Genomic DNA, 24,428 nt, shown 5'->3' with positions numbered 1-24,428 from the left:
GTCAACTGTTCTGTTATCTCTTATACCAAATGTGTCAAAAATCATAATTAAAGTTTTTTTCAATACATCAAAATCCCTCTCTTTTGTCTTCCAGTTAAATGTTAACATATTTCTAATGGCACATCCTGCTCATTAGTGTATTGATTATTTAAATACACATAAATTCCTGCAAGTTATTTGAGGTGACTAACTCTCATCTGTCATATTAAACCATACTTGACCATTAGCATCTGGGATAAAGCAGCTAGCTGAGCAATATCACAGGTGGAGGTGAGAGTTTACAATTCCAAGAGTAAATAGTTGTTCTCCAACTTCTACCTTGTCTCTAGTGTGGATGGAAGCCAACGGTCCTCTACAGCTCAATCAACCAATTGTCAATGATTTCAAACAACACACTGCCCACATATTCTGTTCACTTGGAAATATGTGACATTACAGAATTGAAGTGAGTAGAACTGTTGTGTCACTATGAATTTAAGGCGGAATCATTTCTAAAAAGCATAAAAGCCTTTTGTGGAGATTATTTATCACACCAAAGAGTGTGGTCTTTGCCTTAACTCCATGTTCCAATGATCTCAGAGGGGTATACTCCAGGCAGGACATGGCCGCAGCCTTGAGAAACTCATCTTTCTGTGTGTTTTGTGCTGGTGTTAAAGAAAGCATACCCAGAATCTCCTCGTGGGCGAAGCTCATGATGTGCATCGCCTCCATGGTCTCATGGAAGTTGTCTTTATCCTGCTGTCCCGGGATCGGGATGTTACCGTTGGACAGGAAACGGTAACTGTTGAATCCTTCCAAAAGCAGGTCCGCTGTGGACAGAAAGATGGGAAAAACATTTGGACGATGAAGATGTAACTTTTTTAGTGCTGTAGATACAAAAACCCCCAAATAACAGAATTGCACAGTTATTCATCATATTAAATATACTGTAAAAGATTCCTTATAAGAGGAAGTGACAGATTTACATGACATTTTAAGTGTTGGAAATTAATACGTAGAGTATAATGCTATAAATTATATATTTGCCTTGGACATACAGCAGCACTGCCAAAACAATCTGCAGTCTAAACTTATGACAGACAGATCACAGTAGAAGTACCTACTGTATCTGGTATATTAGTCCTTCAAGTTCAGTTTACTCACATTTTAGGTGCTCTCCAGCTCCAGCCAGCAGCTGGTAGAAAATGTGGAAGGTGCGCTCATCTTTGGCTTGACGAATAGCTCTGGATTTCTCCAATAAGTCTGACACAGACTGGTCAAGGAAATAAAATCCATTTGCTGAGTCAGTCTGACGAAATCTAATTTCTTTTATACATGTGACACTTTGCTGTGTAGCAGGTTTTAAAATAAATAAATAAAATAATCCTCTGCTTCAAAATTGGTAACAAATTTCTATGGCATTTCTACTGGATTCATTTTTGTGTGTGCTTTCAATAAACACTCCTGGCTAGCCTCTTTATAAATACATTACCTAAAATGACAATGAAATGTGCTACTAAATCATTTTACAACAGGATACAGGTTTCAATATTGGCTCCAACAATGTATCCGGTGACATCAAAGTTGATCCGGATAAATTTCCCCTGCAGAGATTAACACAAAATAAATGTTAAGGAAGTGCATAAGACAAGATATACAGAAATGAATCTCCAATATAATGACATTTATGTAACACACACTGAGGCCACTCCTCCATTAATAAGTACAGTGATACAGATCATTATATTTCATAAGGTACAAATCATTAAAATAATGTTTGTTTTGTGTCCTTAATTCTCACTAAGTACATTCTGCTGTTAGTATTTTTGGATACAGATAATGAGTCATGAAATAATAAACAACAGATCTGCTTCTGAGTTCTCGATGATGACAATTGGAGGCAATTTTTACTGTCCAATGTAGCCAGGGCCCGTGCAGATAAAGCTTTCACCTGGCCAAGATGTAATAAAGCAATGCAGTGACTTGATAATTAGAGAAAATTTTCCAATGAATTTCTCTGATTAATTCGCCACAGAACACTTAAGCCAAGGCTTTACTCATGTCCCTATAGTCCTATGTCACTATTGAGAAGTCTGCTGAGTGGAGTTGCCTCCAGTCTGAAAGGCTCCAGTATATCAAGGGCATTATTACTGACTAGCAGCCGTCTGTCTCTGGCTTTATGGCCCACGTAACTGCTTACAGGAAAAGTAGAAGAATTCAATTACTTTCGATCTGTTTTACCTTATTCTAAAAAAAAAAAAAAAAAAAAGACCCAGGTGCCAAATAAAGCTGAGTCATGGTGGTGCTGAGACACGCGGAGGCTATCACAATCACTAACAATCACATACACTGCAGTAGACATTTTAAGACACCAATTGGAGAACAGAGCATCCACTTCATGAATATGATTTTTCTGTACTTACAAATCGTGACGAGTTGTCATTTTTCACTGTCTTAGCGTTCCCAAAAGATTCAAGGATGGGGTTGGCTTGTAAAAGCTGACGTTCCAACTCACCCTATAAAAACAGAGGGATATTAGAGCAGCCTGTTGTCACCACATGAAAGATAACACAAATTAACTGTGAAAACCACAAACATGCAAAGACAAAGACAAAGACATCTGAAGAATTGTCAAGTATTTTATACAGAAAAACCTAAGAAAATAGATTTCATAATTCAGGCATGCAGAAAGAGATAGTGTATGGAAATAACTAGACTAATATGAATAAAGTAAATGAAGTAAACACTTTGATAATATTCAAGTTTGTGTTTTTTGTATGATGGTGTTCAAGGTACAGTGGTTGGTTTTGATTGAGTTGTTCTGCAGGTGTCCACAGACTCAAATTAAGTAATGATACTGTTTTCTCATCTGCAGCTGAATTTGAAGTTTGGGACAATGTGACCCCAACATTTAACCTCCAGTATAAATAGAAATTATTTTAAGTGAGAAAATAACACCTGCTCCAGTTAATAAAAGTTTGATGAAAAAAAAAAATCACTTCTCAATTATCAAAATAATTTTAAAACCTTGTTTATAGATCAGTTAAAGTTCTGAATTCATCTGATCAGTGCTCTGAGGATAAGTAATTTTACAAAAAATGATTTTCAAAACAAATATCTCTCAAGCAAAAATGCAAAAACATTTCCAGCTTATAAAAGTGTGAAATTTTGCGACTTTTCTGTTTTATAACATTGTAAATGAAACATATTTGGGTTTTGGACTGTTGTTTCAACAAAACCAGCAATTTGACAATTCACATGGCTTTTTTCACTTTGTTATGTGATAGATTTTGAGAGAGAATAATACAGTTGCAACCCTTTGTTTGATCATTTGAATGAAAATGCAGAAAATGTCAACATCTCAACCCTTCTTCAACCTGGTTAATTCCATTTGCAGAAGTTTAAACTGCAAAGAAAATCAAAGCTGATCTAAGCCCTGCTCTGGTTGACGGAGGACTATGATGTGTCACGGTGCTTGATAGTGATAGAGAAAAAAATTCTGGGGAAACTTTTTACTGGGACAAAAGCCAGACAAGCACTCTGTCATGTCAGGACAAATGTGTCTGCAACACACAACAGAAACACTTTGGGTTTTTTTTTTTTTTTTTTTTGGGAGACTGGACACTTTGAGAGGCTGAATAAACAAACGACTTGTACAGATGTTTGGACAGGTGGCCCACGATGTTTCCATCTGAGCCACATTGTGAACTTTGTCATGACCAGAGAAACCAAAATGACTGAGAGAAAAATAATTTTTTCTACACTGTTATTCCTCTTCTTGTGGCTTTGTGAAATATTTTCCCATTACGTCAAAAATGGAGCACACACTGAAGGGTTTGAAGAGGCCATTTTCCACAAAAGGGAATTGAGGAATCAGCATTGTGCTTAGTGATGTGAGACATGTAATGTGATCTTTGGCTGGAGAGCATGATGGGCTGCTTTTAATTGAGTTTCTGAGCAGCTGGAATGAAGCAGAGCTGAACTGGATAAACCTGGTCCTTTTCCAGGTCTCAGAGCAGCGGCAGAGCCCACAGAGGCCAGAGGATTTAAACCAAAAGCCTTTGTTTCTACATAAACACAGGCCTGTGGTGCAACTTGGTAGTTAAAATTGTTCATTGGCAACCTCTACTCATCTGTGTGGTCTGCTGTGCCCACATAAAAACAAAGAGCAGATTACAAACACCGGGGGGGGGTCCAATTTAGCAGCATTAGAAGTTTGACCCACATTCCTACTGCAAAATGAGTATGTCAGACATCTGACAGCCAAGAGAGCTGGCTCCTCCACTTGAAATGGCCAATGGCTGAGTAACTGTGATAAAATATACCCAACCTGACTAATTATCAGTCAACGCGACAAATATCCTAAAGCTTTTGAAGCTAAAAAAAGAATCCTAATCATCTCCTTCAAGCATTTTTTTTTGCATTTATGAAAACTTTTTACAGGTCACAGCTACAAGTTTGTGTGTTTGGCAGGCACAGAGCAGTATTTTAGGACAGACTGAGCGAAGCTAAAGAGGATCAGTCAAAACTGTCACACTAAATCTTCTGAGGCAGAGGCCAGTTGTGGATGTTTTTTCACAGCTCAACATCTGCTCCAGAGGTCACGAGGCCTGAGAGATATTACAAGTCGCTGTTTTCACCAGCAAGAAAATGAGAGCATTTCACGGGAAATGGCACAAAGTGTTTAATTTTGGACAGAAACAAGACAATATGTAAAACACATCTGGGCCACCAGAGTCTTTTTAGGCTGATTCCAACTTAAAGTTTAAGAGGTTCTGCATCGGACACTGGATCTAGTGATTAAGATGAGCCTGCTTGAAAACCAGTGAACCCCTCCAATTATATTTAGCACAAACATGGTAATGTAACTATTATCTAGCTTCATTCACAGGAGGGTAATTGAGAATAAAAAGCCTGATGATTGAATATGCAAAATCCTCCTTCACAGTATGAACAGACTCTAGTTCAAGTGAAAGTTTAAACCAGCAGCTGTTGATTTCACTGTCTATAATTGTGTTGGGGCAATTTTACTGAGCTGTAGTTTATTAACATCAATTTTGTGAGTTGCCAAAACAACAACAGAGAAATTCTGGCTGTAGCCTGGTTAATAACATCTCTGTACTATTGTTAATAAAATGGTTGGATTAAAGAACAACATCTATGACATTTTTTAGGTTTAAGAGACTTGTCACTTTATAGACAAAATGATCTGTATGATCGTGTCACGTTTATTTCAGAGAGGTAGCTCGTCAGTAGCATGGGATTCATATAGTAGGGAAGGGAGTGAGTCACATCACTGTTTTAAGCTTTTCACCATAAAAGCTCTGAATTCAGACCTCGGGTATTTGGTGTCAGTCTGTGAAGCTCAAGTTAAGGTAGCTACGGTACGCACCTGTCAACAGGGTTAAGTTAATTGGGGTCCGTCCAATATCATGTCAGACTTAACTTAAGAGTAATTGTACTATAACTGGCCAACTATGCAGTTGTTATATAAATATATAAATAAAAACTTCCATTTGAATGTCATGATTATATTTGAACATACACATCTTGACTGAGTTAGAGAAATTTCAATTACAATATTTGGTGACAAAAAATAATTAATACAGCAAATAATTGAGTTGTGTTGTGAAATTTAGACACGCATTTCTCACAATTCCTCCCAAATGACAAGTGACACATTGACACTGTTTGAGCGCACCAGGAACTTAACTGAAAATCTTAGTCACATCATGCAAACAGGGGGTTCTTACATGGGAAACAGAATGGAAAATACTATATATGTATATGCAACTTATTTCATTTTAGAGCAGTGGCATGCAGTGACCTTTGTAGTTAGACAAGCAGAACTGAGCAGCCAATTACCCCCCCATCACACTGCTACGTTCACAGCTAACTCTCTGCTGCTCCGGTCACCAGCCTCACTGCTCTCTCTCTCTCTCTCTCTCTCTCTCTCTCTCTCTCTCTCTCTGTCTGTCTATAGTCTGTCTGTCTGTCTGTCTGTCTGTCTGTCTCTCTCTCTCTCTCTCTCTCTCTCTCTCTTCATCCCTCCCACTACACACACAGGTTTAGTTCCCACACACGTCTCCACAAGCGTAAGATGCGTGTAATATCACAACTGATCTCAGAACAGTAGAAGCTGAGCCATGGACAGCTTGCCTAGCACACTTTGGCTGTAGCTCATCATCAGTCAAAGATCCCAGCCTTTGTCAAAGGGACAGGGCAAGGCAAGCTAGCTTGCAGGGACGATACCCTGCTGCCGACACAAGTGGGCAGGAAATTACATGAATGCAAACAGGTATCAGGTCCTTTGTGGGACAGAACGCTGTTCTGAGATCAGATGTAAAGGGAGATATCGCTTCAATTCAATTCAGTGTTGTTCTTACTGGTGTCTATTTTTAGCTTTAACTGGCACGCTACTGCTTTACAGGCAAATAAGTGGCATGGGATCTATCAGCTTCATGGTGACCATTAGTTTATTAAAGGAAGGTTAAAGCAATGATCATTTCCAAAATAGAGGAGATGTCCTCACATTGTAATATAAATGTTAAATATCTGAAAAAGCAGCTCTTATCAAATTAGTCAGGACAGAAAGTACAGACCATGCAATGCAAAAGTTAAGGCAAAACTACAGCTGGTGCCTTAAAGTGGATGGAAAGCCTCTACAACCCAACTTCAGGCAATATTAAAGAGTTAATAATCTGCTATAAAGAGTAGGTGGCAACAGAGTGGGTCAAGTACCCCTTTGATATTGTAAGTGAGGTGAGATAGGTGAGAAACTACATACTACTCACATAAAACAGGGGTCCACTCTGTAGGATATGGGGAGATTCAATTGTTATTATGGAAAATAATAAACTGCATTAATGTCATGGATACAAGTGAACCTGCAGTTTATGCAGAACATTTCTGAAATAATGCATTACGTCAGAATCTAAGCACAACCTACAGCACTCTGTAAATGGAATTAGCAACAGGTGTTATTATAATACCTCAGTGGTCTGTAATCCTGGCCCTCAGTGCCCAGATTACTGCTGGTGTTCTAGGTTAACGCACAGTTAATTGCATCTCAGGTATAAATCAGTCACCGGTTAGATGGCTGCAAAAACTACCAGCAGGGCTCTGGGTCCTAGTGGCCAGGACAGAGAATCACTTCGGTACTGCAGATAAACTTCGAACATAAACTTGCTTCATATAGATAATTTCATCTGACGCTTTTAAGCAAGACAGTTGTGGTCAGCAGCTTTATCTTAACAGTCCAAAACACAGATCAGATAACACTTTACTGTACTGAGCACAATAAGCATTTTATGACTTTGCTTCATTCAGCACAACATGACATCCAAGACTGCTACAACAGCAAAAAATACACATGCACGTGATTATATTTCATTGAATGTGAATCCCAATAACGGCAAGCAAATTTACAGTATGGCACATCAACATATAACACAAGAGAATCTGAATAATCATGCCAGTTTTAAAATTTACTTACAACTGCATTTTGAGCCTGGCAGAGAGAGATAAAAGTAAATGCTGAACATGCATTTTTATTTTTCAGGCATTTTTAACTGTGAAGTGTAATCACTAACATCCTTGGAATCACTGATGAAACCTCTTCAGAATCACCTTAGTGGGCTTATGTTTAACGGATATATTATGAGCCCAAGTTATAGAGAAATGGGTTTATTTGAGAGGAAAATGTTAGTTTAGCATGCACATGAACATGGTGTATGAAAAAAGCGTAAAGACTTGCCTGCAGTTTCACTGGTTTGGGAGATTCTGGCTGTTTGTTACAGATAAACAAATGCAAATTGTTAGATTGTGTGAACAGAGGTCATGTTGCCTGCTACAGGTTTTGGCATCTGTACCTATACATGTACTATTTGTAATTGTCAGAACATCTCAGTCACTTATGGCTTTACTATAATCTCACTGAAGCCCACAACAGTCCCACCTGCTCATTAGTTATTTCTAATGATTGTTACTCCGTATGCGCCGTTCTGATGATGCACACGTAAATTTTTATCTCTATAGCATTAAAAGAATTACCTGGTCTTAAGGAGTTGTAGAAGCATACTCAAAATGTATGAAAGGGCATATAAGTAGTAATTTATTTTTCACACAAACCACGCATTAACATTAGTATTTCAACACATTTTTATGGGATGTTTAGGTTATGGCTTAAAGCAGGCACAGCTAGCCTAAATTAGAGTAATTTATAAGGCGAATACTCACAGGAATGTTGTGGTCTTTTCTTCCTTTGTGGGAGGAGGCAACATGTGCCAGGTACTGAATGACCTTTTTTGTGTTTTCAGTCTTGCCAGCTCCTGACTCACCTCTGCGAGAAAAAAGAAGACGATACACGCAAAAAACAGACATCTTCAGAGTAGTAAAACACTGAACTGTTTAGAATTAACCCTTTATATCTATACCTGAGCCGCTAGGTGATCTTGGATGAATGATATACTGTCTTCCTTTAGCTTTACAGATCTGTAGGTGGTCACGAGTGAGGACAGAACATAAACCCTGCCCTCTTCAAAAAAACAAACAAACAAAACATAAGCTCAAAACCAACACTAGTGCATATCTGAAGATACATGTATATATATTTCAAGTTTCAGTTTAGGCCTGTGGTTGTGGGCGTGTGGATGTTCAGCCTGCTTTTCACTGGTCTGTCATACAGTGGTCATGGCATAGACAAACAAGAAGGAAATCTTCTCAAGTCCTCCAAACCATGTGAAAACTTTGAGGAGTAGTTTAGATTTAGAGCATACCTGTGGTTTTACAGTAAGTGCATATTTGCATACACCAACTATGCACAAAATATTGTTTTGCTTTCGGACTGAGCGAGTGTGATGTGGCTCAGAGTAAACACTGAGCAGTGTGTTAAGTGCTGTCAGTCTCACTGGCTACTGTACACAGAGGGTAATCATGGACAGATTGCGTCAATGTCTCTGTTGTTGGCCTTGGATTGCTGGGTGTTACATTCCTCAGCTCCCCCATTACAGAAGACAAGCCATTGAAACAGGGAGCGCTGACTTAATCATGTCTTGTGAGGCTTCTATACTTTGTTAATGTTTCCATATTTAGTGTTTCCATACTAGTTTGCAATCAGTTTGTGCTTCTCAGTGCAAAAGCTCTTGATAAAGTACATAATCTTTCTTTTGTGCAACCCAACAGCAACACAATTCAGTCCAACAGAATAACCATGTAATTAATGCTAATGAACCTAATAATATATTTTCACTGACTGTAAGACGTGTTACTTCAAGTTTTGACAGAATGTTAGGGGTCATTCAAAAATGGAAAAAAAATTCACAGATGTGTCACAAATAAATGTGAACTCAAAGATCCACTTTTTGGTACTTAAAGAGAATCTCATGGTCAAAGATGAACTTCAACAGTCACCGTCTTGCCCTCCTGTGGGGAGTGCTCATAAAAAGTACTGTCACTCTACTGCATGTCCCATTCCCCTCAGTAATCTAGGTTATTGCCATTCTCCTTGCAGAGTGCCTTGCTGAATGAATAATTATGACACCGAACCATCTGAGAATTGTGTTGAAGCTTTTTGGATTTGATACTATTAATGGAAAATTGTGGATAATGGTAAGGCTGTTTGCCCATTTTGTAAAATGCAGCTGCCTCACTGTCACGTTACAGCAACAACAAATGTGAAATTGCCTGTTAGTGTGTCGCTCAGTGAAGACAACATAAAAGAAGCAAACAATGTCAGTTCCACATCGCTGTTAAGGATTAGGTTACACGAGTTGAGGTCAAATTAATTAGATTTACATGTTTATTTTTGGCTCAAGTTCGACCTTTCGTAAGATGTGCTACACAAGGTTTTTCCATTGTATGTGCTGGATATTGAAAGAGCAAAATAACACTAATACTTGCCTATTCAGATATAATAGGGAACAAGGTTATTGCATGGCTTATGTCTTGATACCATCTCTGACATTTTCTGTGGCGACATTCCTGTCATCTGTAGACACTTGTCATAGAAAAGACGCCAGAGGCCTTTGCTGCAGAAATGTCAGGCATTTCTCAGACCCCACATTTCACACTTTTCGTTCATGTAGTGGTGGTCTGGTCAGTGTCACTGAGAAACACAGCTTAAAATAACTATCAAGGCCTCAGGTGCGGAAATACCAGTTAATAAATATAGGATTGTTTAATTTAACTGATTTAAAGTCATGCAGTAGTGGAATAAGCCTGTATACTCACGTGCAAAGAATAGATTGGTCCTCTCGATCTGTGGGGAGAAGAAGAGCAGAAAAAGTAAAACCTCAGCAGTCTGTCTGTGATTCAGTCTCTACTCTGCTGTCACAAGGTTCTGAGTGACAACCCCATCACCAAAACACAGTGCTAAAAGTAAACTCTTATCAGCAGGTTGTGGATTTGAAAGTCAAAGTCAAGCTTGGTGTGTGCGTGTGAGCTTGCCATCAAATGTTTTAAATTACCACATTTTTCACAGCCTGAGACTGGTTTTTATCAGCATAGGAAAAAGGGCATATTTTCAGTAGGCTCAGGCATCACAGCATTTCACCACAGGTATTTCCTTGGATGCAATGTCACAAATGCAGAAAAGCAGCACTGTGAAGTCCAATCACTGCACAGGAGAGATAAGGCAACAGTAATGTCAGCCATATACGGGTAAACAGAGGGTAAACAGAGGGTAAACAGAGGGTAAACAGAGGGTGCTGACTGTAAGAATAACTATGAGACTTGCTCTCTAGCCAGTAATCCCTGATTTTATAAAGCTTAAGTACAGATTCCATAATTTAGGAAAAAAAATCTTTGAAGCACCTATTAACTCTGGAGCATGAACTGGAGCATAAAGTAGTAAAGACAGGTATTGGTGGGTATTATCAAGAATGAATGCTAGACCATTTGGTCTGCTTTGAATGATTTAATAGGATGAGTTGTTTGACTAGTCTCAACAGTCTGTCTGTAACTCAGTCTGTAATTTCATTTTCATAAGTTAACACGATTAATTTAATGTTCGACAGAATGCACGTGCTCCCTGACGCACACGTGATCAGCACAGACACGACAGAAGCAGCAGGTCACGATAACTTTTCTTCAGTTGATAGAAACAACTATCGTCTTATTTTCATCCCTTCCATGACAGAGTGGCTGATCAAATTTGACATGTCTGCACTATTATGTTTATAGTACGGTTACAATACAGGCTTCTCATCTACTGTTCTGTTAATACACTGTCCTCTACCCCTCTTTCCTCTTTGTATTATAATTCTTGGTAAATCCACTCTTTGGGTGTTAAATCTGAATGAAGGTCACTTCTATTGTCATTATTGAACCATAACCTTAACCCTAACCGTAAAAGGCAGGGCCCATATGGATCAACTTTCAGCTTTCAGCTCCATTACACACAGTTAGACCGACGGTGTCCATCTACAAAAATAGGAACATTCAAATGTCCTCTGATGTCCAACATGAACAATTCTGGGCAGAAAGTCTGTTGACCACATTTGAATGAAGTTAATAAAACCTAAACTGTCCTTTTGTCGTTTGTTTAGGATATTCAGGATGTAGTATTAGAACGAAGGATCTACAAAGATTGATTAGCAAAACCACTTATAGTATAACGACACAAACGGTGATCCTGAAAATGTTAATGCACGCTGTGCTGAGGCCAATTTGCACTGTGGTCATGTGGCAATAAAATATGATATCTAATGTGTCTCCATAAACCTTTGGGGTATCCTTGTGAATTCGGAGTGAAGCATTTCATAGTCATCTAAAGGCCCTATGGGGGAAAATAGTGGTGCTGATGTCATAGGAAACAGTTCTTTGTCCTCCCATCAATGCCCCCCCACCCCAAGGAATCAGGCCTCCTGTCCTGTCACATGGCTGGCTGAGCAGCAAGAAGTCCAAAGATTAGATAGAAGTCATCAGACTCTCTGCAGTGCAATGACTCGATGCTGCACTGTTCATTCAGAGCTAAAACTCTGGCCCCGTGTACAATTCATTCAATACGAACAGCAGTTATGTTATGACTGAGTGAAAACTGAGATCTATGAAGACTATTCCATCTTTCGAAACAGCTGCATTGCACATCAACATTTTAAATGAACTGACTTCAATTTCACAATATGTTTAAATGGAAATAAGACTTTGTTTAAATGAAATCCCAGTATCATCTTAAATCTTTGATTATAATGATACCACCACAAGATTTAATAAAATCATAAGGCTTTTTCCTCAAATACAAAAAACAGCTACATTATACTTGCAGGTTGTCTCTGTAAACAGGTTCGGAGGCTCATCAAAACACATGACTGGCTTGACAGTTTCAGATTAATTGTGCATCTACCGTCATTCCATTCCAGCTAAGACAGTTTCCTTGATCTCTATTTGATGAGCAAGTGCCTGTTCATCAAGGGGGCTGAGCTCACAGGCCATTAATACTGTAACTGTATTGCAAAGTCTGCATGTTTCATAATTGAAGGAGTTACCAGTGACTGGTGATTGGCAAGTTGGTGCATTAGTAGAATGACTTGGGAAAAGTAAGCCATCAATAACTCTGGGAAACACACATCCTCTCTGAATCTAAATATAACTGTATCACTGAACAAGCCAAGTCCAGCCTTTTATCCAAAGACAGCTTTTTAGTAATGTATTCAAATATTGCCTCAGGCAAATAGTTGGAAGGCAACAAGAGCTTGCAAATGAATTTACTTTGGATCTGAGGTAGAACATTATTTAATATTTAATTTGTTTCTGAAGCAATGGATTAACCCACAATCTCAGAATGATGGGCCATCGCAACCTGCTGCGGCAGTCAAACAGACTATTACAAAAATTAAATTATTCTAAAGAAATGATTGTTTCCTTAGAAACTGTTGGAGGAGAAAAGAGAAAGTTCAGTGTGGATAAGCTGCTCTCCCATTTCAGCAACAAGATGACGAGATACACAAGACTAAAACACAGAGCTGAGGTGGCTGGAGACAGAGTCCTGATCATTTCACCATGTGGAGCAGCAGAGCACACTTGCCGAATGCTAATGACAATAACTGTACTAATTTAGTTCAGCACGGTTATTCTGATGGCTCCCTGATCTACTCGTCATCATGACAGAAGAAGTAGGACAGTCATTTTATATTCAGACTTCCAGATTACTCTTCCAGATACATGCAGGAGCACAGTGTATATACTCTAAGCCAGCTGCTCCCAACCTGCGTGTTGGAAACCCCCCAGGGAGTCCCAAAATTAATCTAAGGAGTCGCAAGAGGATTAAAGGGAGAATCTGTCACACAAAACAATGAATTTTTCTTTTGTTGTGACATTCTGGATCCTTTTGATGCCTCAGGCCTCTTAAAATCTATAAATTAACACAATCGAAGAAAGAAAACCACTCTCTGATTGAACTGAAGGCTGTGACCTGTGATGTGGAGCCACATTGCTTCATTGTGAGGGGTCAGGTGCCAAAAGAGGTTAGTAACCACTACTCTAAGCCATGCTGTGAATATTTAAGCTCATGGCACACACGTCATGTCCTGGGCTGGTCTGTTCTGCCAGAGGTGAAGGTTTCCCGCACTGAAGTGCTGACTCTGTTCCTTTGGGGTAAAATGATGGAAGGTTATCTGACTGAGGACACAGCTGGATGGCTCATTATGGACAACCTGGGTTTCCTGACTTCGACCAGGCACTTCCTGCAGTTAAATATTGTAACAAGAGGGACTGACCTCACACATGTGCATGCACGCGCACACACACTAAAGCTACTCCGATCCTTCAGGATATCTTATGTCATGACGTCAACTGCTGCTCTATGCATTACAGCACACATGCAATCCCCCATAAGCCACCACCTCTGTCACATCTCCTTACATTCACATCCCTATCTGAATCACACACAAACACAACACCACTCAGAAAGCTGGTGTCTTCCTTATCAGACTGGCTGCAGACACAGTGGGAAGATATGATCCACTCATTGTGAGACTGTTCAATTCCATTCACGAACTTACCAGCACGGCTGCGACCTTAACGGCCTCTCCAGACTGTAAAGCGCTGATTACTGGCAGAATGCTCTGGGTCTGTGCAGATGAGAATTACCCAAACAGGGACTGTTATTTCCGTAACATTACTTGATGGTCATAAGGACTGTTTTGTGGGTTTCGCATGATTGGTAATGCTCTTGCCAGCTTCACATGACTCCATTATGTTTGAGGGCAGTGAAGATTCCCCCAGGATATATAATATTATTAGTTAAAGTGAAAGCTAAGAAGTTTGAATGTCATTATTAATACTTGATTTGGATCCTTTGAACGGCAAAAAAATTGTCAGATCATAATGGTAAGATGGTATAAAAGTTGAAATAAGAAAAGTGTTTCAGATTTACGGATTGAAAAGATATCAGGGAATCGCTACAGGCTGCACAGATGTCGATAAAATTAGTCCTCAGATAGAAAAGGTCTGCGTCAATGCTTTTACAAAGTGTTGACAGTGAAAAATTTGAGGATGTCTTGCGGCTTTGACATAAACACAGCAGCTCTGCATGTGGTGTTTCTCCCTGTAAGGAGAGAGGGAAAGAGGGGGAGCTGATCTCAGCTCACGACAGTGAACTCATTGTGAGGCTGTGGCATGCTGGGCTTGGGCCAGTGTCCGCCACCGATGGCTAATGCCTGTATTTAGGAGTGGGAATGAAGTGCAAACACTCACCTCAGAAACCAGTCCTGCACACTGACCTAGCTGTCACTAAAGTATCGCAGCAGGACAGAAACCTCCACAAAAGCACCATGGTGTAAACAGAAGGACAGATTAGCTGAATGTTCATGGTAATAATGACAAATCCATGAGTCCTCTGATGCTGTCTCATTAACAGAAGGAAAAGCATCTTTGTCTTTGTGCTGCTATAACGTCATTCATGACCTTTGCTTAGGTACAGACAGTAGATTAGGACATTACTTAAGTGATCAACTAAACATTATAAAGTTTTTTTCAGAAAAACTCAACTATAAAATGTATATCAAAGACCTCATTTCCTCTTCGACACTATATAGCTCTGTCTGAAGCTCACTTAGTCCCTTCTCCTGAAACAACCTACAACAAATCCTGGTTAAACATGTCTATTAAACAGGTTTAATTACCAATCAGTAATAAACTGTGCAGACAATGCGGATTCTTCTTTAAAAAGAACCAACCAACACACACACACACACACACACACACACACACACATACACACACACACACACACACACACACACACACACACACACACACACACACACACACACGCACGCACGCACGCACGCACGCACACAGGTGTTTTCAATTAGCCTGGCTAATTAGACCTGTAGTGAGACTGAAACCGGGAGGTGCTATGCTGTGAATTGAGGGATGTGACAAACTACAGTATACAGGTTATAAAGAACGGGGGGGGGGGGGGGGGGGGGGGACTTTTACTCAGTCATGACTAAAACTCTAATTCAGGCAACACTGACAGCCACCACTGACAGCCACTGACCCTGAATTAATGCAGTTACATATAGTTCAAGATTCGAGTCCACAGCTCTGCCATCATTGTTTTCTATGAACCTTGGTGGCAACCCCTAACCCTTAGGTCACAGTTAATCTCCAACTCTTCAGCTACCACCCAAATCCACAGAAACCTCACAACCCTAACCCTAACTTTAAACAACTGTTCTACATGCAAAAAGTTTTACAAAAGTCCACTGATCTTCAATATCACATCCTTCAAACAGATACTGCCATGGTTTTTTGATGCCATTTATCTTTAAATAATAAATCTAAACATCAGTGCAGTCTATCCAGCTATGATACAACACTGGCTTAAGGCTACAGTACCCAATAAGAGACAAAAAACCACTTTGAAAGCTGCATGATGACCATGCATAGACTGCCATACATTTCATTTTCCAACTAAAACAAAGTAGTGTTTCAGAATCCCCTGTGGCAATTATGGAATTTGCTTCTAAGCAGACTTGGATAGAGCAGGACTGTTGCCATGAATCTAAACTATAACAACAAAACAGAAATCTGAATTACTGCTGATTCTGAAGACCCTTGGGTGTCTGTAATGTCTTTTCTGGCACTGAAAAAAAGCCCCCACCTCATAACGCAGAAGGGGCTTGTGATTGTTTATTAGTTTAACACCTCAGAGCAGTTACACTTATTACACAGCGCCAAAGGGTCTTTAGAGCCTATTAAAAAATCTTTACTTATGTTTTCAGTGGCGCAATCCAATACTTGTCTCTCATCTTACTTCACCTTCCAAATTTAAGAAAACCATTTACTATTGGTCAAAAGGAGTTTGACTATCCCCACAGACGTATATGTCAATATGGTTTTATAAGTCAAAGTAATGAAACATTATAAGGCATTCCTTTTAGGGCTATGATGGCAAAGAGCTCTGGTGTGGCCTTAACTGAGGCTGATGCTTCAGCCGAGATTCTACAGATGGAAACAGATGCAGTGGAGGTCCAGAGTGTTTGGTTTCTTATGGGGAGGAAAAGTAATGAAATCTGATAGGGAGATTAACTGTGTTTGAGTAACACTGACAACAGAATTTTGATTTTTATCCAAGGTATTCGTGCAAACTGAACTGATGGAAATCATTTAGGCAGTCTGCACTTAATATCTATATCAGGTGCAAAACAAATCAGTGAAGACAGCCAGTGTGGCAGCCAGAGAGAGGTGACTGGAGGAAGAAGACAGGAAATCGCTGAGTGGGAAAGGGAATATAAGACATACTGAAGGTTATGTATTTAATATACATAAGGGGAACAAGACGAAGTAAAGGCATGAATAAATCTACTTTAGACTTTGTGCACAACGCTCATATAAAGCATGTCTGCCAGAAATTTCATGGTTCTTCACAACACTGACACAATATTTGTATTGTGGAACATCTGAGCATTTCTAAGATCAATAGAGGAACAAAAAACACTGGCAGTCACAACAACTACAAATTTGGTGGCCTTTCTTTGAAGAGGCATTTCATTACAAAACGTCAAAATATCAAATGCTCAACTGTCAACTTGGGTTCAACCTCAAAATCTCAGAGAACGGCTATGATAACAGGACATAAGACACTATCTCACTGGACCTAACTACATCTCAACAAGATACATCGACCACGTTTGATCCTTTCAAAACAAACTGATGTTATTGGGCAGATTTTACTTTTAATGGAACATATAATTAGTGCTTCTGTAATACTGTATATGGTTCTGTGTCAGATGTGTCAGCAAGTATTAGCTTGATGCACACAAGGTCACTACGAAGCTCTTTAATTTCAGGGGCAGAGGAGATGCACTTGTATTTTGCAGTCCTCTTTTGATATTCTTACTCACCTGTCACCTGATTTAAAGAAGGATTTTTAAGTAACAGTTAAAAGAACAGCAGTGAAAGTTATACCCCCAGCTGTGTTTGTACTATTTAGGATAATAACTATTAGTTTTCCTGCATGCTTAATGTGCTCTGGTGTGCAAAGGAGGAGGTTTGAGGTTGAAAGAGCCTGGCATTAAGCCTCAGTTCAAAAGGCCATCAAAGCCATTGCTGTTTGCTATAGACCTTATTGGTGCCAGGTGGGCCAGTGTCTGTGGAGAGTGTACGCTGTGCCATGATAAACATTCCCAAGCCTGTTTTATCACGCATTCCTGACAGTATAGGTTACACTGTACAGTTCACTGAGAACTTTAGGGAACATACTTCACATTCTTCATAATCTTAATATCATTAATGGTGCTGACATGTGAGGTGAGGAGCACTTTGTTCATTGTTGATAGAACGCACTGCTATGAGAGAAATCAAAGAGCTGTGCTTTGGGAAAAACTTCACTTAGCCAAGACAGATCTAGCTGGACTTGACCTAATGCCCTGATTAAACACCAGGGAGAGACTCGAGAAGGGGGTCTTTCTCCATTTCCACTGAAACAAAGACCCCCTGTTTCACAACAACACCTAGGGACATTTGCAGTGCTGCTTGTGTATGTCCGGTCTTGGAGTCCATCACAACTGCTGACATGACCGGTTCTTTTAACACGTTTTCATTCGAGCAAGCATCAGCATTTCTTTACTACACATTTCCAGATATGATAAAATTAGCTTCTTGTACGTCAATGAGTTCACGTCAGCAGAGCAGTGAGGCCAATTATGTAAAGTATCTGGACCTCTAATCACTGACAGATGTGCAGCAAGTTCTAGAGGTCTGCTTACACACCCTGTCTTTGTTAGGTAACACCTCATTTAACCTTGCAACTGAGCACTGACTGGCTTCACAGCAATGCTGCAGTAATTAACACACCCCTGCGAGGTTCAGACACCCTTCAGCTGTAAATATGATTCGCCCATCTGTACGGCTTTGCCTCAACTGTTCTTTCTTGTTCAGATGGCAGCTGATGCTGCAGAGTCTAAACATGGAGTGTGAAAAGTATGGTATTAATCACAGAAATTTAACGAATCATTCTGAAATGAGAGGGACTGGAGTTGGGCCATGTAGTAATGTGGGATGATATGAGTTTATCAACAGTCAGACAGTTTGTATCCTGGTAGTTACCCATTTAATATCTTTTTGTTTCTATTGGACTAGGGCTGCAACTAATGATTATTTTAACAGTCAAGTTATCTGCTGATCGTTTTTTCAATTTATCAATTAACTGTTTATGCCATAAGAATATGTGTGAAAAATGGCCACTGCAATTAGAAGAGACAGAGGTGACATCTTGTTTTGATCAGCTACCACAAACCAAATGATATGCAACAATATCTAAAATTATATAAAATAAGCTGAAAATTGTTAACGTTGATAACTGACTGATAAATGACTTAAATAATAAATTAAATAAATTACAAATACCCTGAGAATTCCCCAAACAGGGACAGAGAAGACATCTAATGTTATCTGCCCCAGTACTTTGCTAACTGATGACTTTACTGTCAAGTGGAGAAAAAAACACCAGCGCTCATCTATACAGCTGGATATGTACTTATATTAACCAGGTTTCTGAAATGCTCAAGGCCACAGCTGAACAACAGCTGGCCACCACTAATCTCCAACCTACAAACCTCCTTTTCAACCACAACTCTGTTAATTCTGATAGGACCAGAAATGGGTTGGAGTAGTGGTGCATTAAAAATGACAGGTCAGCACTGTGTTCTCAGAGACATACAGTAGATACATGCAGCAGTTTGAGAAGCTCGAGGGCAAAGGTCATTGCTTCATTCAAATTAAAGAAACAAGAAAATGCACAAAATGAAAACATCACTAACTGACAGGGTGTCCAGCCCTGCCCCCATGACCATCCATGTAGAAACGCAGCGTGTTGAGCATAGAGGGTGTGAAGAAAAGAGGAGGTGGTGACAGCAAGAAACTAGCTGGACAAAATGACGAGCTGGAAGAGTTCAACAACAACTACAGCGAGGCTCCTACTGAAACTGTTCTCCTGTGCATCAACTTCATCAACTGCAAAGAGACAACATCATTCAACATCACAACAAACATCTCTAGACTCAAGTTTACAAAGAAAGCTATACGTTAAAATTCTGATTTAATGCATTTAATTGTCAATGACTGATTAGTTTTTGTTAAAAAGGGCCAAGGTATCATCAGGCTACTTGTTGACACTACTGAAACTTCCTTCTGTGTACCAACATGGGAAAAGCAAAGCCTAAAGGGACTGACGGGACTGTCCAGTTTGTCACCACCCCCACTGGTCGGCCCTCACAATCACACAAAGAACCTATTGTGGAGTGCAATGGGGTCACCCTCTCTGCTCTCTCTGGTCTGATCCCAGTCAGTCACTGCTCATACAGCCTGGAAACTTGCCAACTACAAGCAAGGATGTTTGAAGACATCATCCACTGTGAACCATCTTCACTTCCAAGTGTGTACTCCAGAAAAATGCCACATATAAGTGAAAAGGATCGACAAAACACTTCAGAGCAAATATGACAACAGTCACATTTCCTGAGACATGAAAATATAACAAAATCGATGCTTTGACTGTGCGTAGGCCTGAAAAGAGTTTAAAAAAATCAGTGAATTACATCTGTGCTTCCATAGATTTATAACTCAAGATACTTCACCAAATGCTTTTAGGTGAAGTAATGTTAAAGCAACATCTACCGCTTTTTTCAACATATTTTTGGCCCCTGTTCTAGGCATCCCTCAGATTACTGACAAAATCACAATCTTGATGAAGACAGAAATGCTGCGTGCCATTAGGTTTGTGTTCCTCTTGAGGACCAGGCAGTAACATTGGCTAATCACATAGAGAGGTGCTAGTAAGTCGTAACACTGACACACACATAAAGCTTCATATTCAGCAAGAGTGATAATCACATCATGCCTAATCTGAACATATAGTGAGCAGAAGCGACCTGAGTGTAATGACTAAGCCTTAACCCTAAAAACAGGCTATAATCTAAGAAAAACTTTGAAACCAGTACACTGACATTCAGCGACATTTTAATGTCAGGTTAAATGCTAAGTGTTAAGCGTTAAATGTGGTGGATTGAGGTAGATGAAAGCAGCAGTAACTCTCAGACTTACCTTGCAGCATGCATCTGTATGCAGACTCTGAGATGGCGTAGATGTGAGGGGGCATTTCATGCCTCTTTTTGCCCCTGTACATCTCAATGATGTTCTCTGAGTAGATGGGCAGGTTTTTGTAGGGATTTATGACCACACAGAAGAGACCAGAGTATGTCTATAAAAAGAAAAGAAAACACGGTTCACTGTTAATTCAACACACAGTCGCCCTAATGTCACCATTATGAGACAGTTAATACTTTATGGTATTATGGGAGGTCCTTGTAGTGCACAAAATGATGTACGAGGAATTTAGAGAGAATGGTGCTGAGTGCATATTTTATTGGACACATGTTGCTACCTGGAGAGATTATACAATTTTACATTTTTCAACTATCACAGTGGTTGTTTGAGTTTACAAGTATCAAATATCACTGTCTAATTTCATAGTTTTCCTGTTCGCTCAAAAGACATTGTGTCATGCAAGTTAGTGCACAAATTCATGGATCATGGCAAAAAATGGTACATCACTGCAGGTTGCTGGCACCCTGCCTAGTATTCTGCAGTACGCAGTTGATACTCTTACTCCTCTCACTTATCCTCCTCATACAGTGTGTGGCAATTCCTCATCTCCTTTTTTTCCCACATTAAACTGGTGAAAATTTAGCCAGACATCCTTTGACTGACACCAGAAATTAAACCGAAGGTGTGGTGATCTTAATTCACAACAGTAGATCCGTCCCTCAGCTGTATAATTCACACAGACATGTAGTCAGACAGCCGAGGACAGGGTTAATCCCTGACATGTCTGCTGCTGCCTGAGCAACAAATTTAGGGGATACACAGTAAACAGTAGACGCTGCTGGATTAAGGCTTTTTGAAACATATATCAATGACTGAGATCAAAATCTTGATTCATCTGCCAATAAAAACTTTCTCTCATCCGTAAACTCTGTAAGTGCACGGTGTGGTCCCAACTTTCCGTCAGCTCTCTACTCCTTCTCACTGTAACTCTGTTTTCACCTTTCTGATCTCTGTGCTTGGCCGGGCTGCAAAGCCACATTCTTGTAGTTATTTTGTCTGTGGCGTCCAGTGGGCTGCTGGGGGCCCACGGCCAGCTAACGGAGTTGTTGAAGTGGAACAGTGGTAACATGACCAAAGCAGAGTGGATTGTGTGTGACTTAGTGAGAGAAAGACCTGTAAAAAAACACATCACAACTGTCACCTGGCTAGAGGTTCACAACACAAATTCACACTGCGCATCTACAGTTTCATACTGTGAAGCCTGAAATCACTTAGTGAAGTTACTGCAGTGCTCAACACGGAGTCGGAAATAACTGAATATCATCACATAATGTCTGTATGCAACTCTGACGTGGCAGAAGTTAAATTAGTTAATCACAGAGGTGGATAATATGACCTAAAAATTATATCACAGTGTTTTTGTTGTTTTTTTTTCTTCTATAGTGACGGTATCATGTCACGTATTACAAAATTAAGGGGACACTTCACTTAAAACGTAACCTAATCTGAGCAATAAAGAATATATAAATATTCAAGTTTACTGTTTTATTACTTCAAAGTTTCTTTCACCTCTGAAATAAAGACGTCATCTGACATACCACAAATATACTGGCCAAACTGGAAATTAGATTGCACTCAACAGAATTCACATCATTGAAGAAACTGGAAGCTGACGTAACCTTTTACATCACAGGAAGAAAGTTAGTCAAAATGACACCTGAACACAACAGGAGGCCAAATCATGGTCCGTAGATTACACAACTTGGAAAACTTGTTTTTACAGCTTTCTTGCAGGAAATTAAAGTAACAGTGTTAGTGCACATATAAGTGAGCTTCCAGGAGGAGATCCAGCAAACAAAACTGCATCCTCTTTGGGTGAGATACCCACAGGTGATAACAGCTCTGAATAAAAACATACGACACGTAAAAGTTCTGTCGTCACAGAGGTGGTTCCCAGTTGGTGCAGCTGGAGGAGAACAACTGCAATACTTAATTCAGAAAACTGCAGTCGCCTTGTCAGTCATGTGACATGTGACATTCTGCAGCAGAAGTTGGACAAAATTTCAAAAATTTCTAGTGAATCTCTCTCATATGTGTGTTAAAACCAAAACCTGTGTTGTGCTAAAATTAAAACATAAAACAAAAAAAAAAAATTTGGCACTGAATATCAAAATATTTAATAATTATAATTAATTTCAATATTGCCCCAAATCAAGCTCATGCTATAACTTTACATGTTTAAATTAAGTCCACACGCTTGTAATGAGCCTTAAGTTATAAAATTGCGTTAAAAGTATAACCCTTGGAAATGCATGTATAAGACTGACACAAATTAAGGCTGGTGGTGGTTGTGTGGTGCTGTAGCCTGTGTGTGGAAGGTGGAGGCGAGATCACCAGATGGCCATCAAACCCCCCCTCCCCAGTCTCTTCCATGTGCACAGATGCTTTAGAAACAGCTCTGTGTTGCAACCTAGCCATACACTGTAGAGATTTGTTACTCTGGACTCACCAGTTGTATTTGCCAGTGAACTCTAACACTAATCAACTTTCCTGATTGGCACTGACATTACTAAGACCAAATCTTACACCTTGCTAACTGGCATTGACTGTAAACATCAACTCCAGTTTGCAGGATGTGCTGTGGATGCACTGTTGCCACACTAACCCCATCCCAGGCCCCCCTACGGTGGGCACCGCGCCAGGCAGACAGATCAGTGCCCCTGACCCAGCGTGGGCCACAGGCAGTGGGGTGAAGAATGACTCAGCTGGCTGTCCTTGACGGTAGACCCCAGAAGGTATTTGGGGGATTAGTGGTGCTTTGAGGGCAAGGGGTTGGACGCCTGAGCAACCAGGAATAACAAGACACCAGCCAGCCAGAGTGTTGTGGTTTGTTCCTTCTGTTAAAATGCAGAGTTTCCACAAAGGAACTAGTCAGTCAACAATATCTACTGACGTACATCTGAATCTTTGAGTACTAAATGCAGTTTATTTTGAGCCCATAAATGAGTTTGAGCTAATCAACACAGTCCTGAGTCCACTACCCAGAGAAACTATTGTCAACAGATGAGAACTCTGACACTGTTGAAAGGCTTCCCAGCTCTCCGGAAATGTCCAAATAAATGTCTGTGAACCAAGCAGTGCTTAGCAATTCTCAATCGGAGAAGGGGAAAAATTTCTGGGGTCTCTGCTCTTGCATGAATCAGTGTCGTCCATTCTGACATAAATGGGCTAACTGGGCTTTAAATGTCTTTTAAATCCTAAAAACCACGTAAGCATCTCTACCGACTTCACAAGCAAATGACGAAATTAATTTGCCTAAAACAACATTAGCCATCTGCAACTCAGACAATATATAGCAACTCTATATTTGCCCTAAATCTTAAGCTGCTCTAATATCACTCAACATTTATATATATTATATATATTGTATACAAAGACCCAGAAACTAGGATGTGGTTTTAACCTTTACACAAGATAGCGTAAGCCCAGAGAAAACCCAGCCAACTGGCAAAAGAGTCACAATCAAGGGAAAGCTGGATGAGATGGAGTTGTAATTTCCATTAGAAATGATTTCTACCGATGACGGCATCGTGCGCTACATGTGAATAGAAACCCATGAAGCAACCATATGAAGATAAAGAACTTCTCCTGAGCTGACTCATAAACGTTATCAGTATGTGGTCGCAAAATAAAAATCTTGGACAAGCCTGATGCTGTTTTCTTGAGAAAAGACATTCAAGAGAGAAAAGATCTTGTCCAGGTTTCAGAACAAACAGACCAGTGCTACAGTCAGAGGCAGGCTTAATGAACAGAGAAACAGCCTGCCGACACAGGCCTTCACACAAAGCTCTCAGCCTGGAGCTGCCACTCATCCTCTTCAGGATGTAGACTCTGCA

General features: G+C 39.9%; 1 protein-coding gene across 3 annotated transcripts in view; it reads right to left on the bottom strand.

Moving 5' to 3' along the window:
- Positions 1 to 24,428, bottom strand: part of LOC139636502 (myosin-10-like) — a 55,175-nt gene that overhangs the window by 24,020 nt on the left and 6,727 nt on the right. The window contains exons 2-11 of one of the 3 annotated variants that reach the window (XM_071504627.1): positions 21,532 to 21,705; positions 20,530 to 20,686; positions 10,210 to 10,237; positions 8,218 to 8,320; positions 7,736 to 7,765; positions 6,774 to 6,791; positions 2,403 to 2,495; positions 1,520 to 1,583; positions 1,144 to 1,242; positions 666 to 809 (exon numbers count right to left, since the gene is read on the bottom strand). In XM_071504627.1, the coding sequence (XP_071360728.1) occupies positions 666 to 809; positions 1,144 to 1,242; positions 1,520 to 1,583; positions 2,403 to 2,495; positions 6,774 to 6,791; positions 7,736 to 7,765; positions 8,218 to 8,320; positions 10,210 to 10,237; positions 20,530 to 20,611 (661 nt within the window). In that variant the 5' untranslated portion in view covers positions 20,612 to 20,686; positions 21,532 to 21,705. The remainder of the gene's footprint in view (positions 1 to 665; positions 810 to 1,143; positions 1,243 to 1,519; positions 1,584 to 2,402; positions 2,496 to 6,773; positions 6,792 to 7,735; positions 7,766 to 8,217; positions 8,321 to 10,209; positions 10,238 to 20,529; positions 20,687 to 21,531; positions 21,706 to 24,428) is intronic. The other 2 variants (XM_071504625.1, XM_071504626.1) reach the window with 2 other exon arrangements.

Source organism: Trachinotus anak, unplaced genomic scaffold, assembly GCF_046630095.1.
Source record: "Trachinotus anak isolate AG129_WGS33_773 ecotype Australia unplaced genomic scaffold, CSIRO_AGI_Tana_v1 ptg000019l, whole genome shotgun sequence".
Lineage (NCBI taxonomy): Eukaryota > Metazoa > Chordata > Actinopteri > Carangiformes > Carangidae > Trachinotus > Trachinotus anak.
Note: the sequence above shows the minus strand (reverse complement) of the source record. Positions and strands in the feature narration are given on the sequence as shown.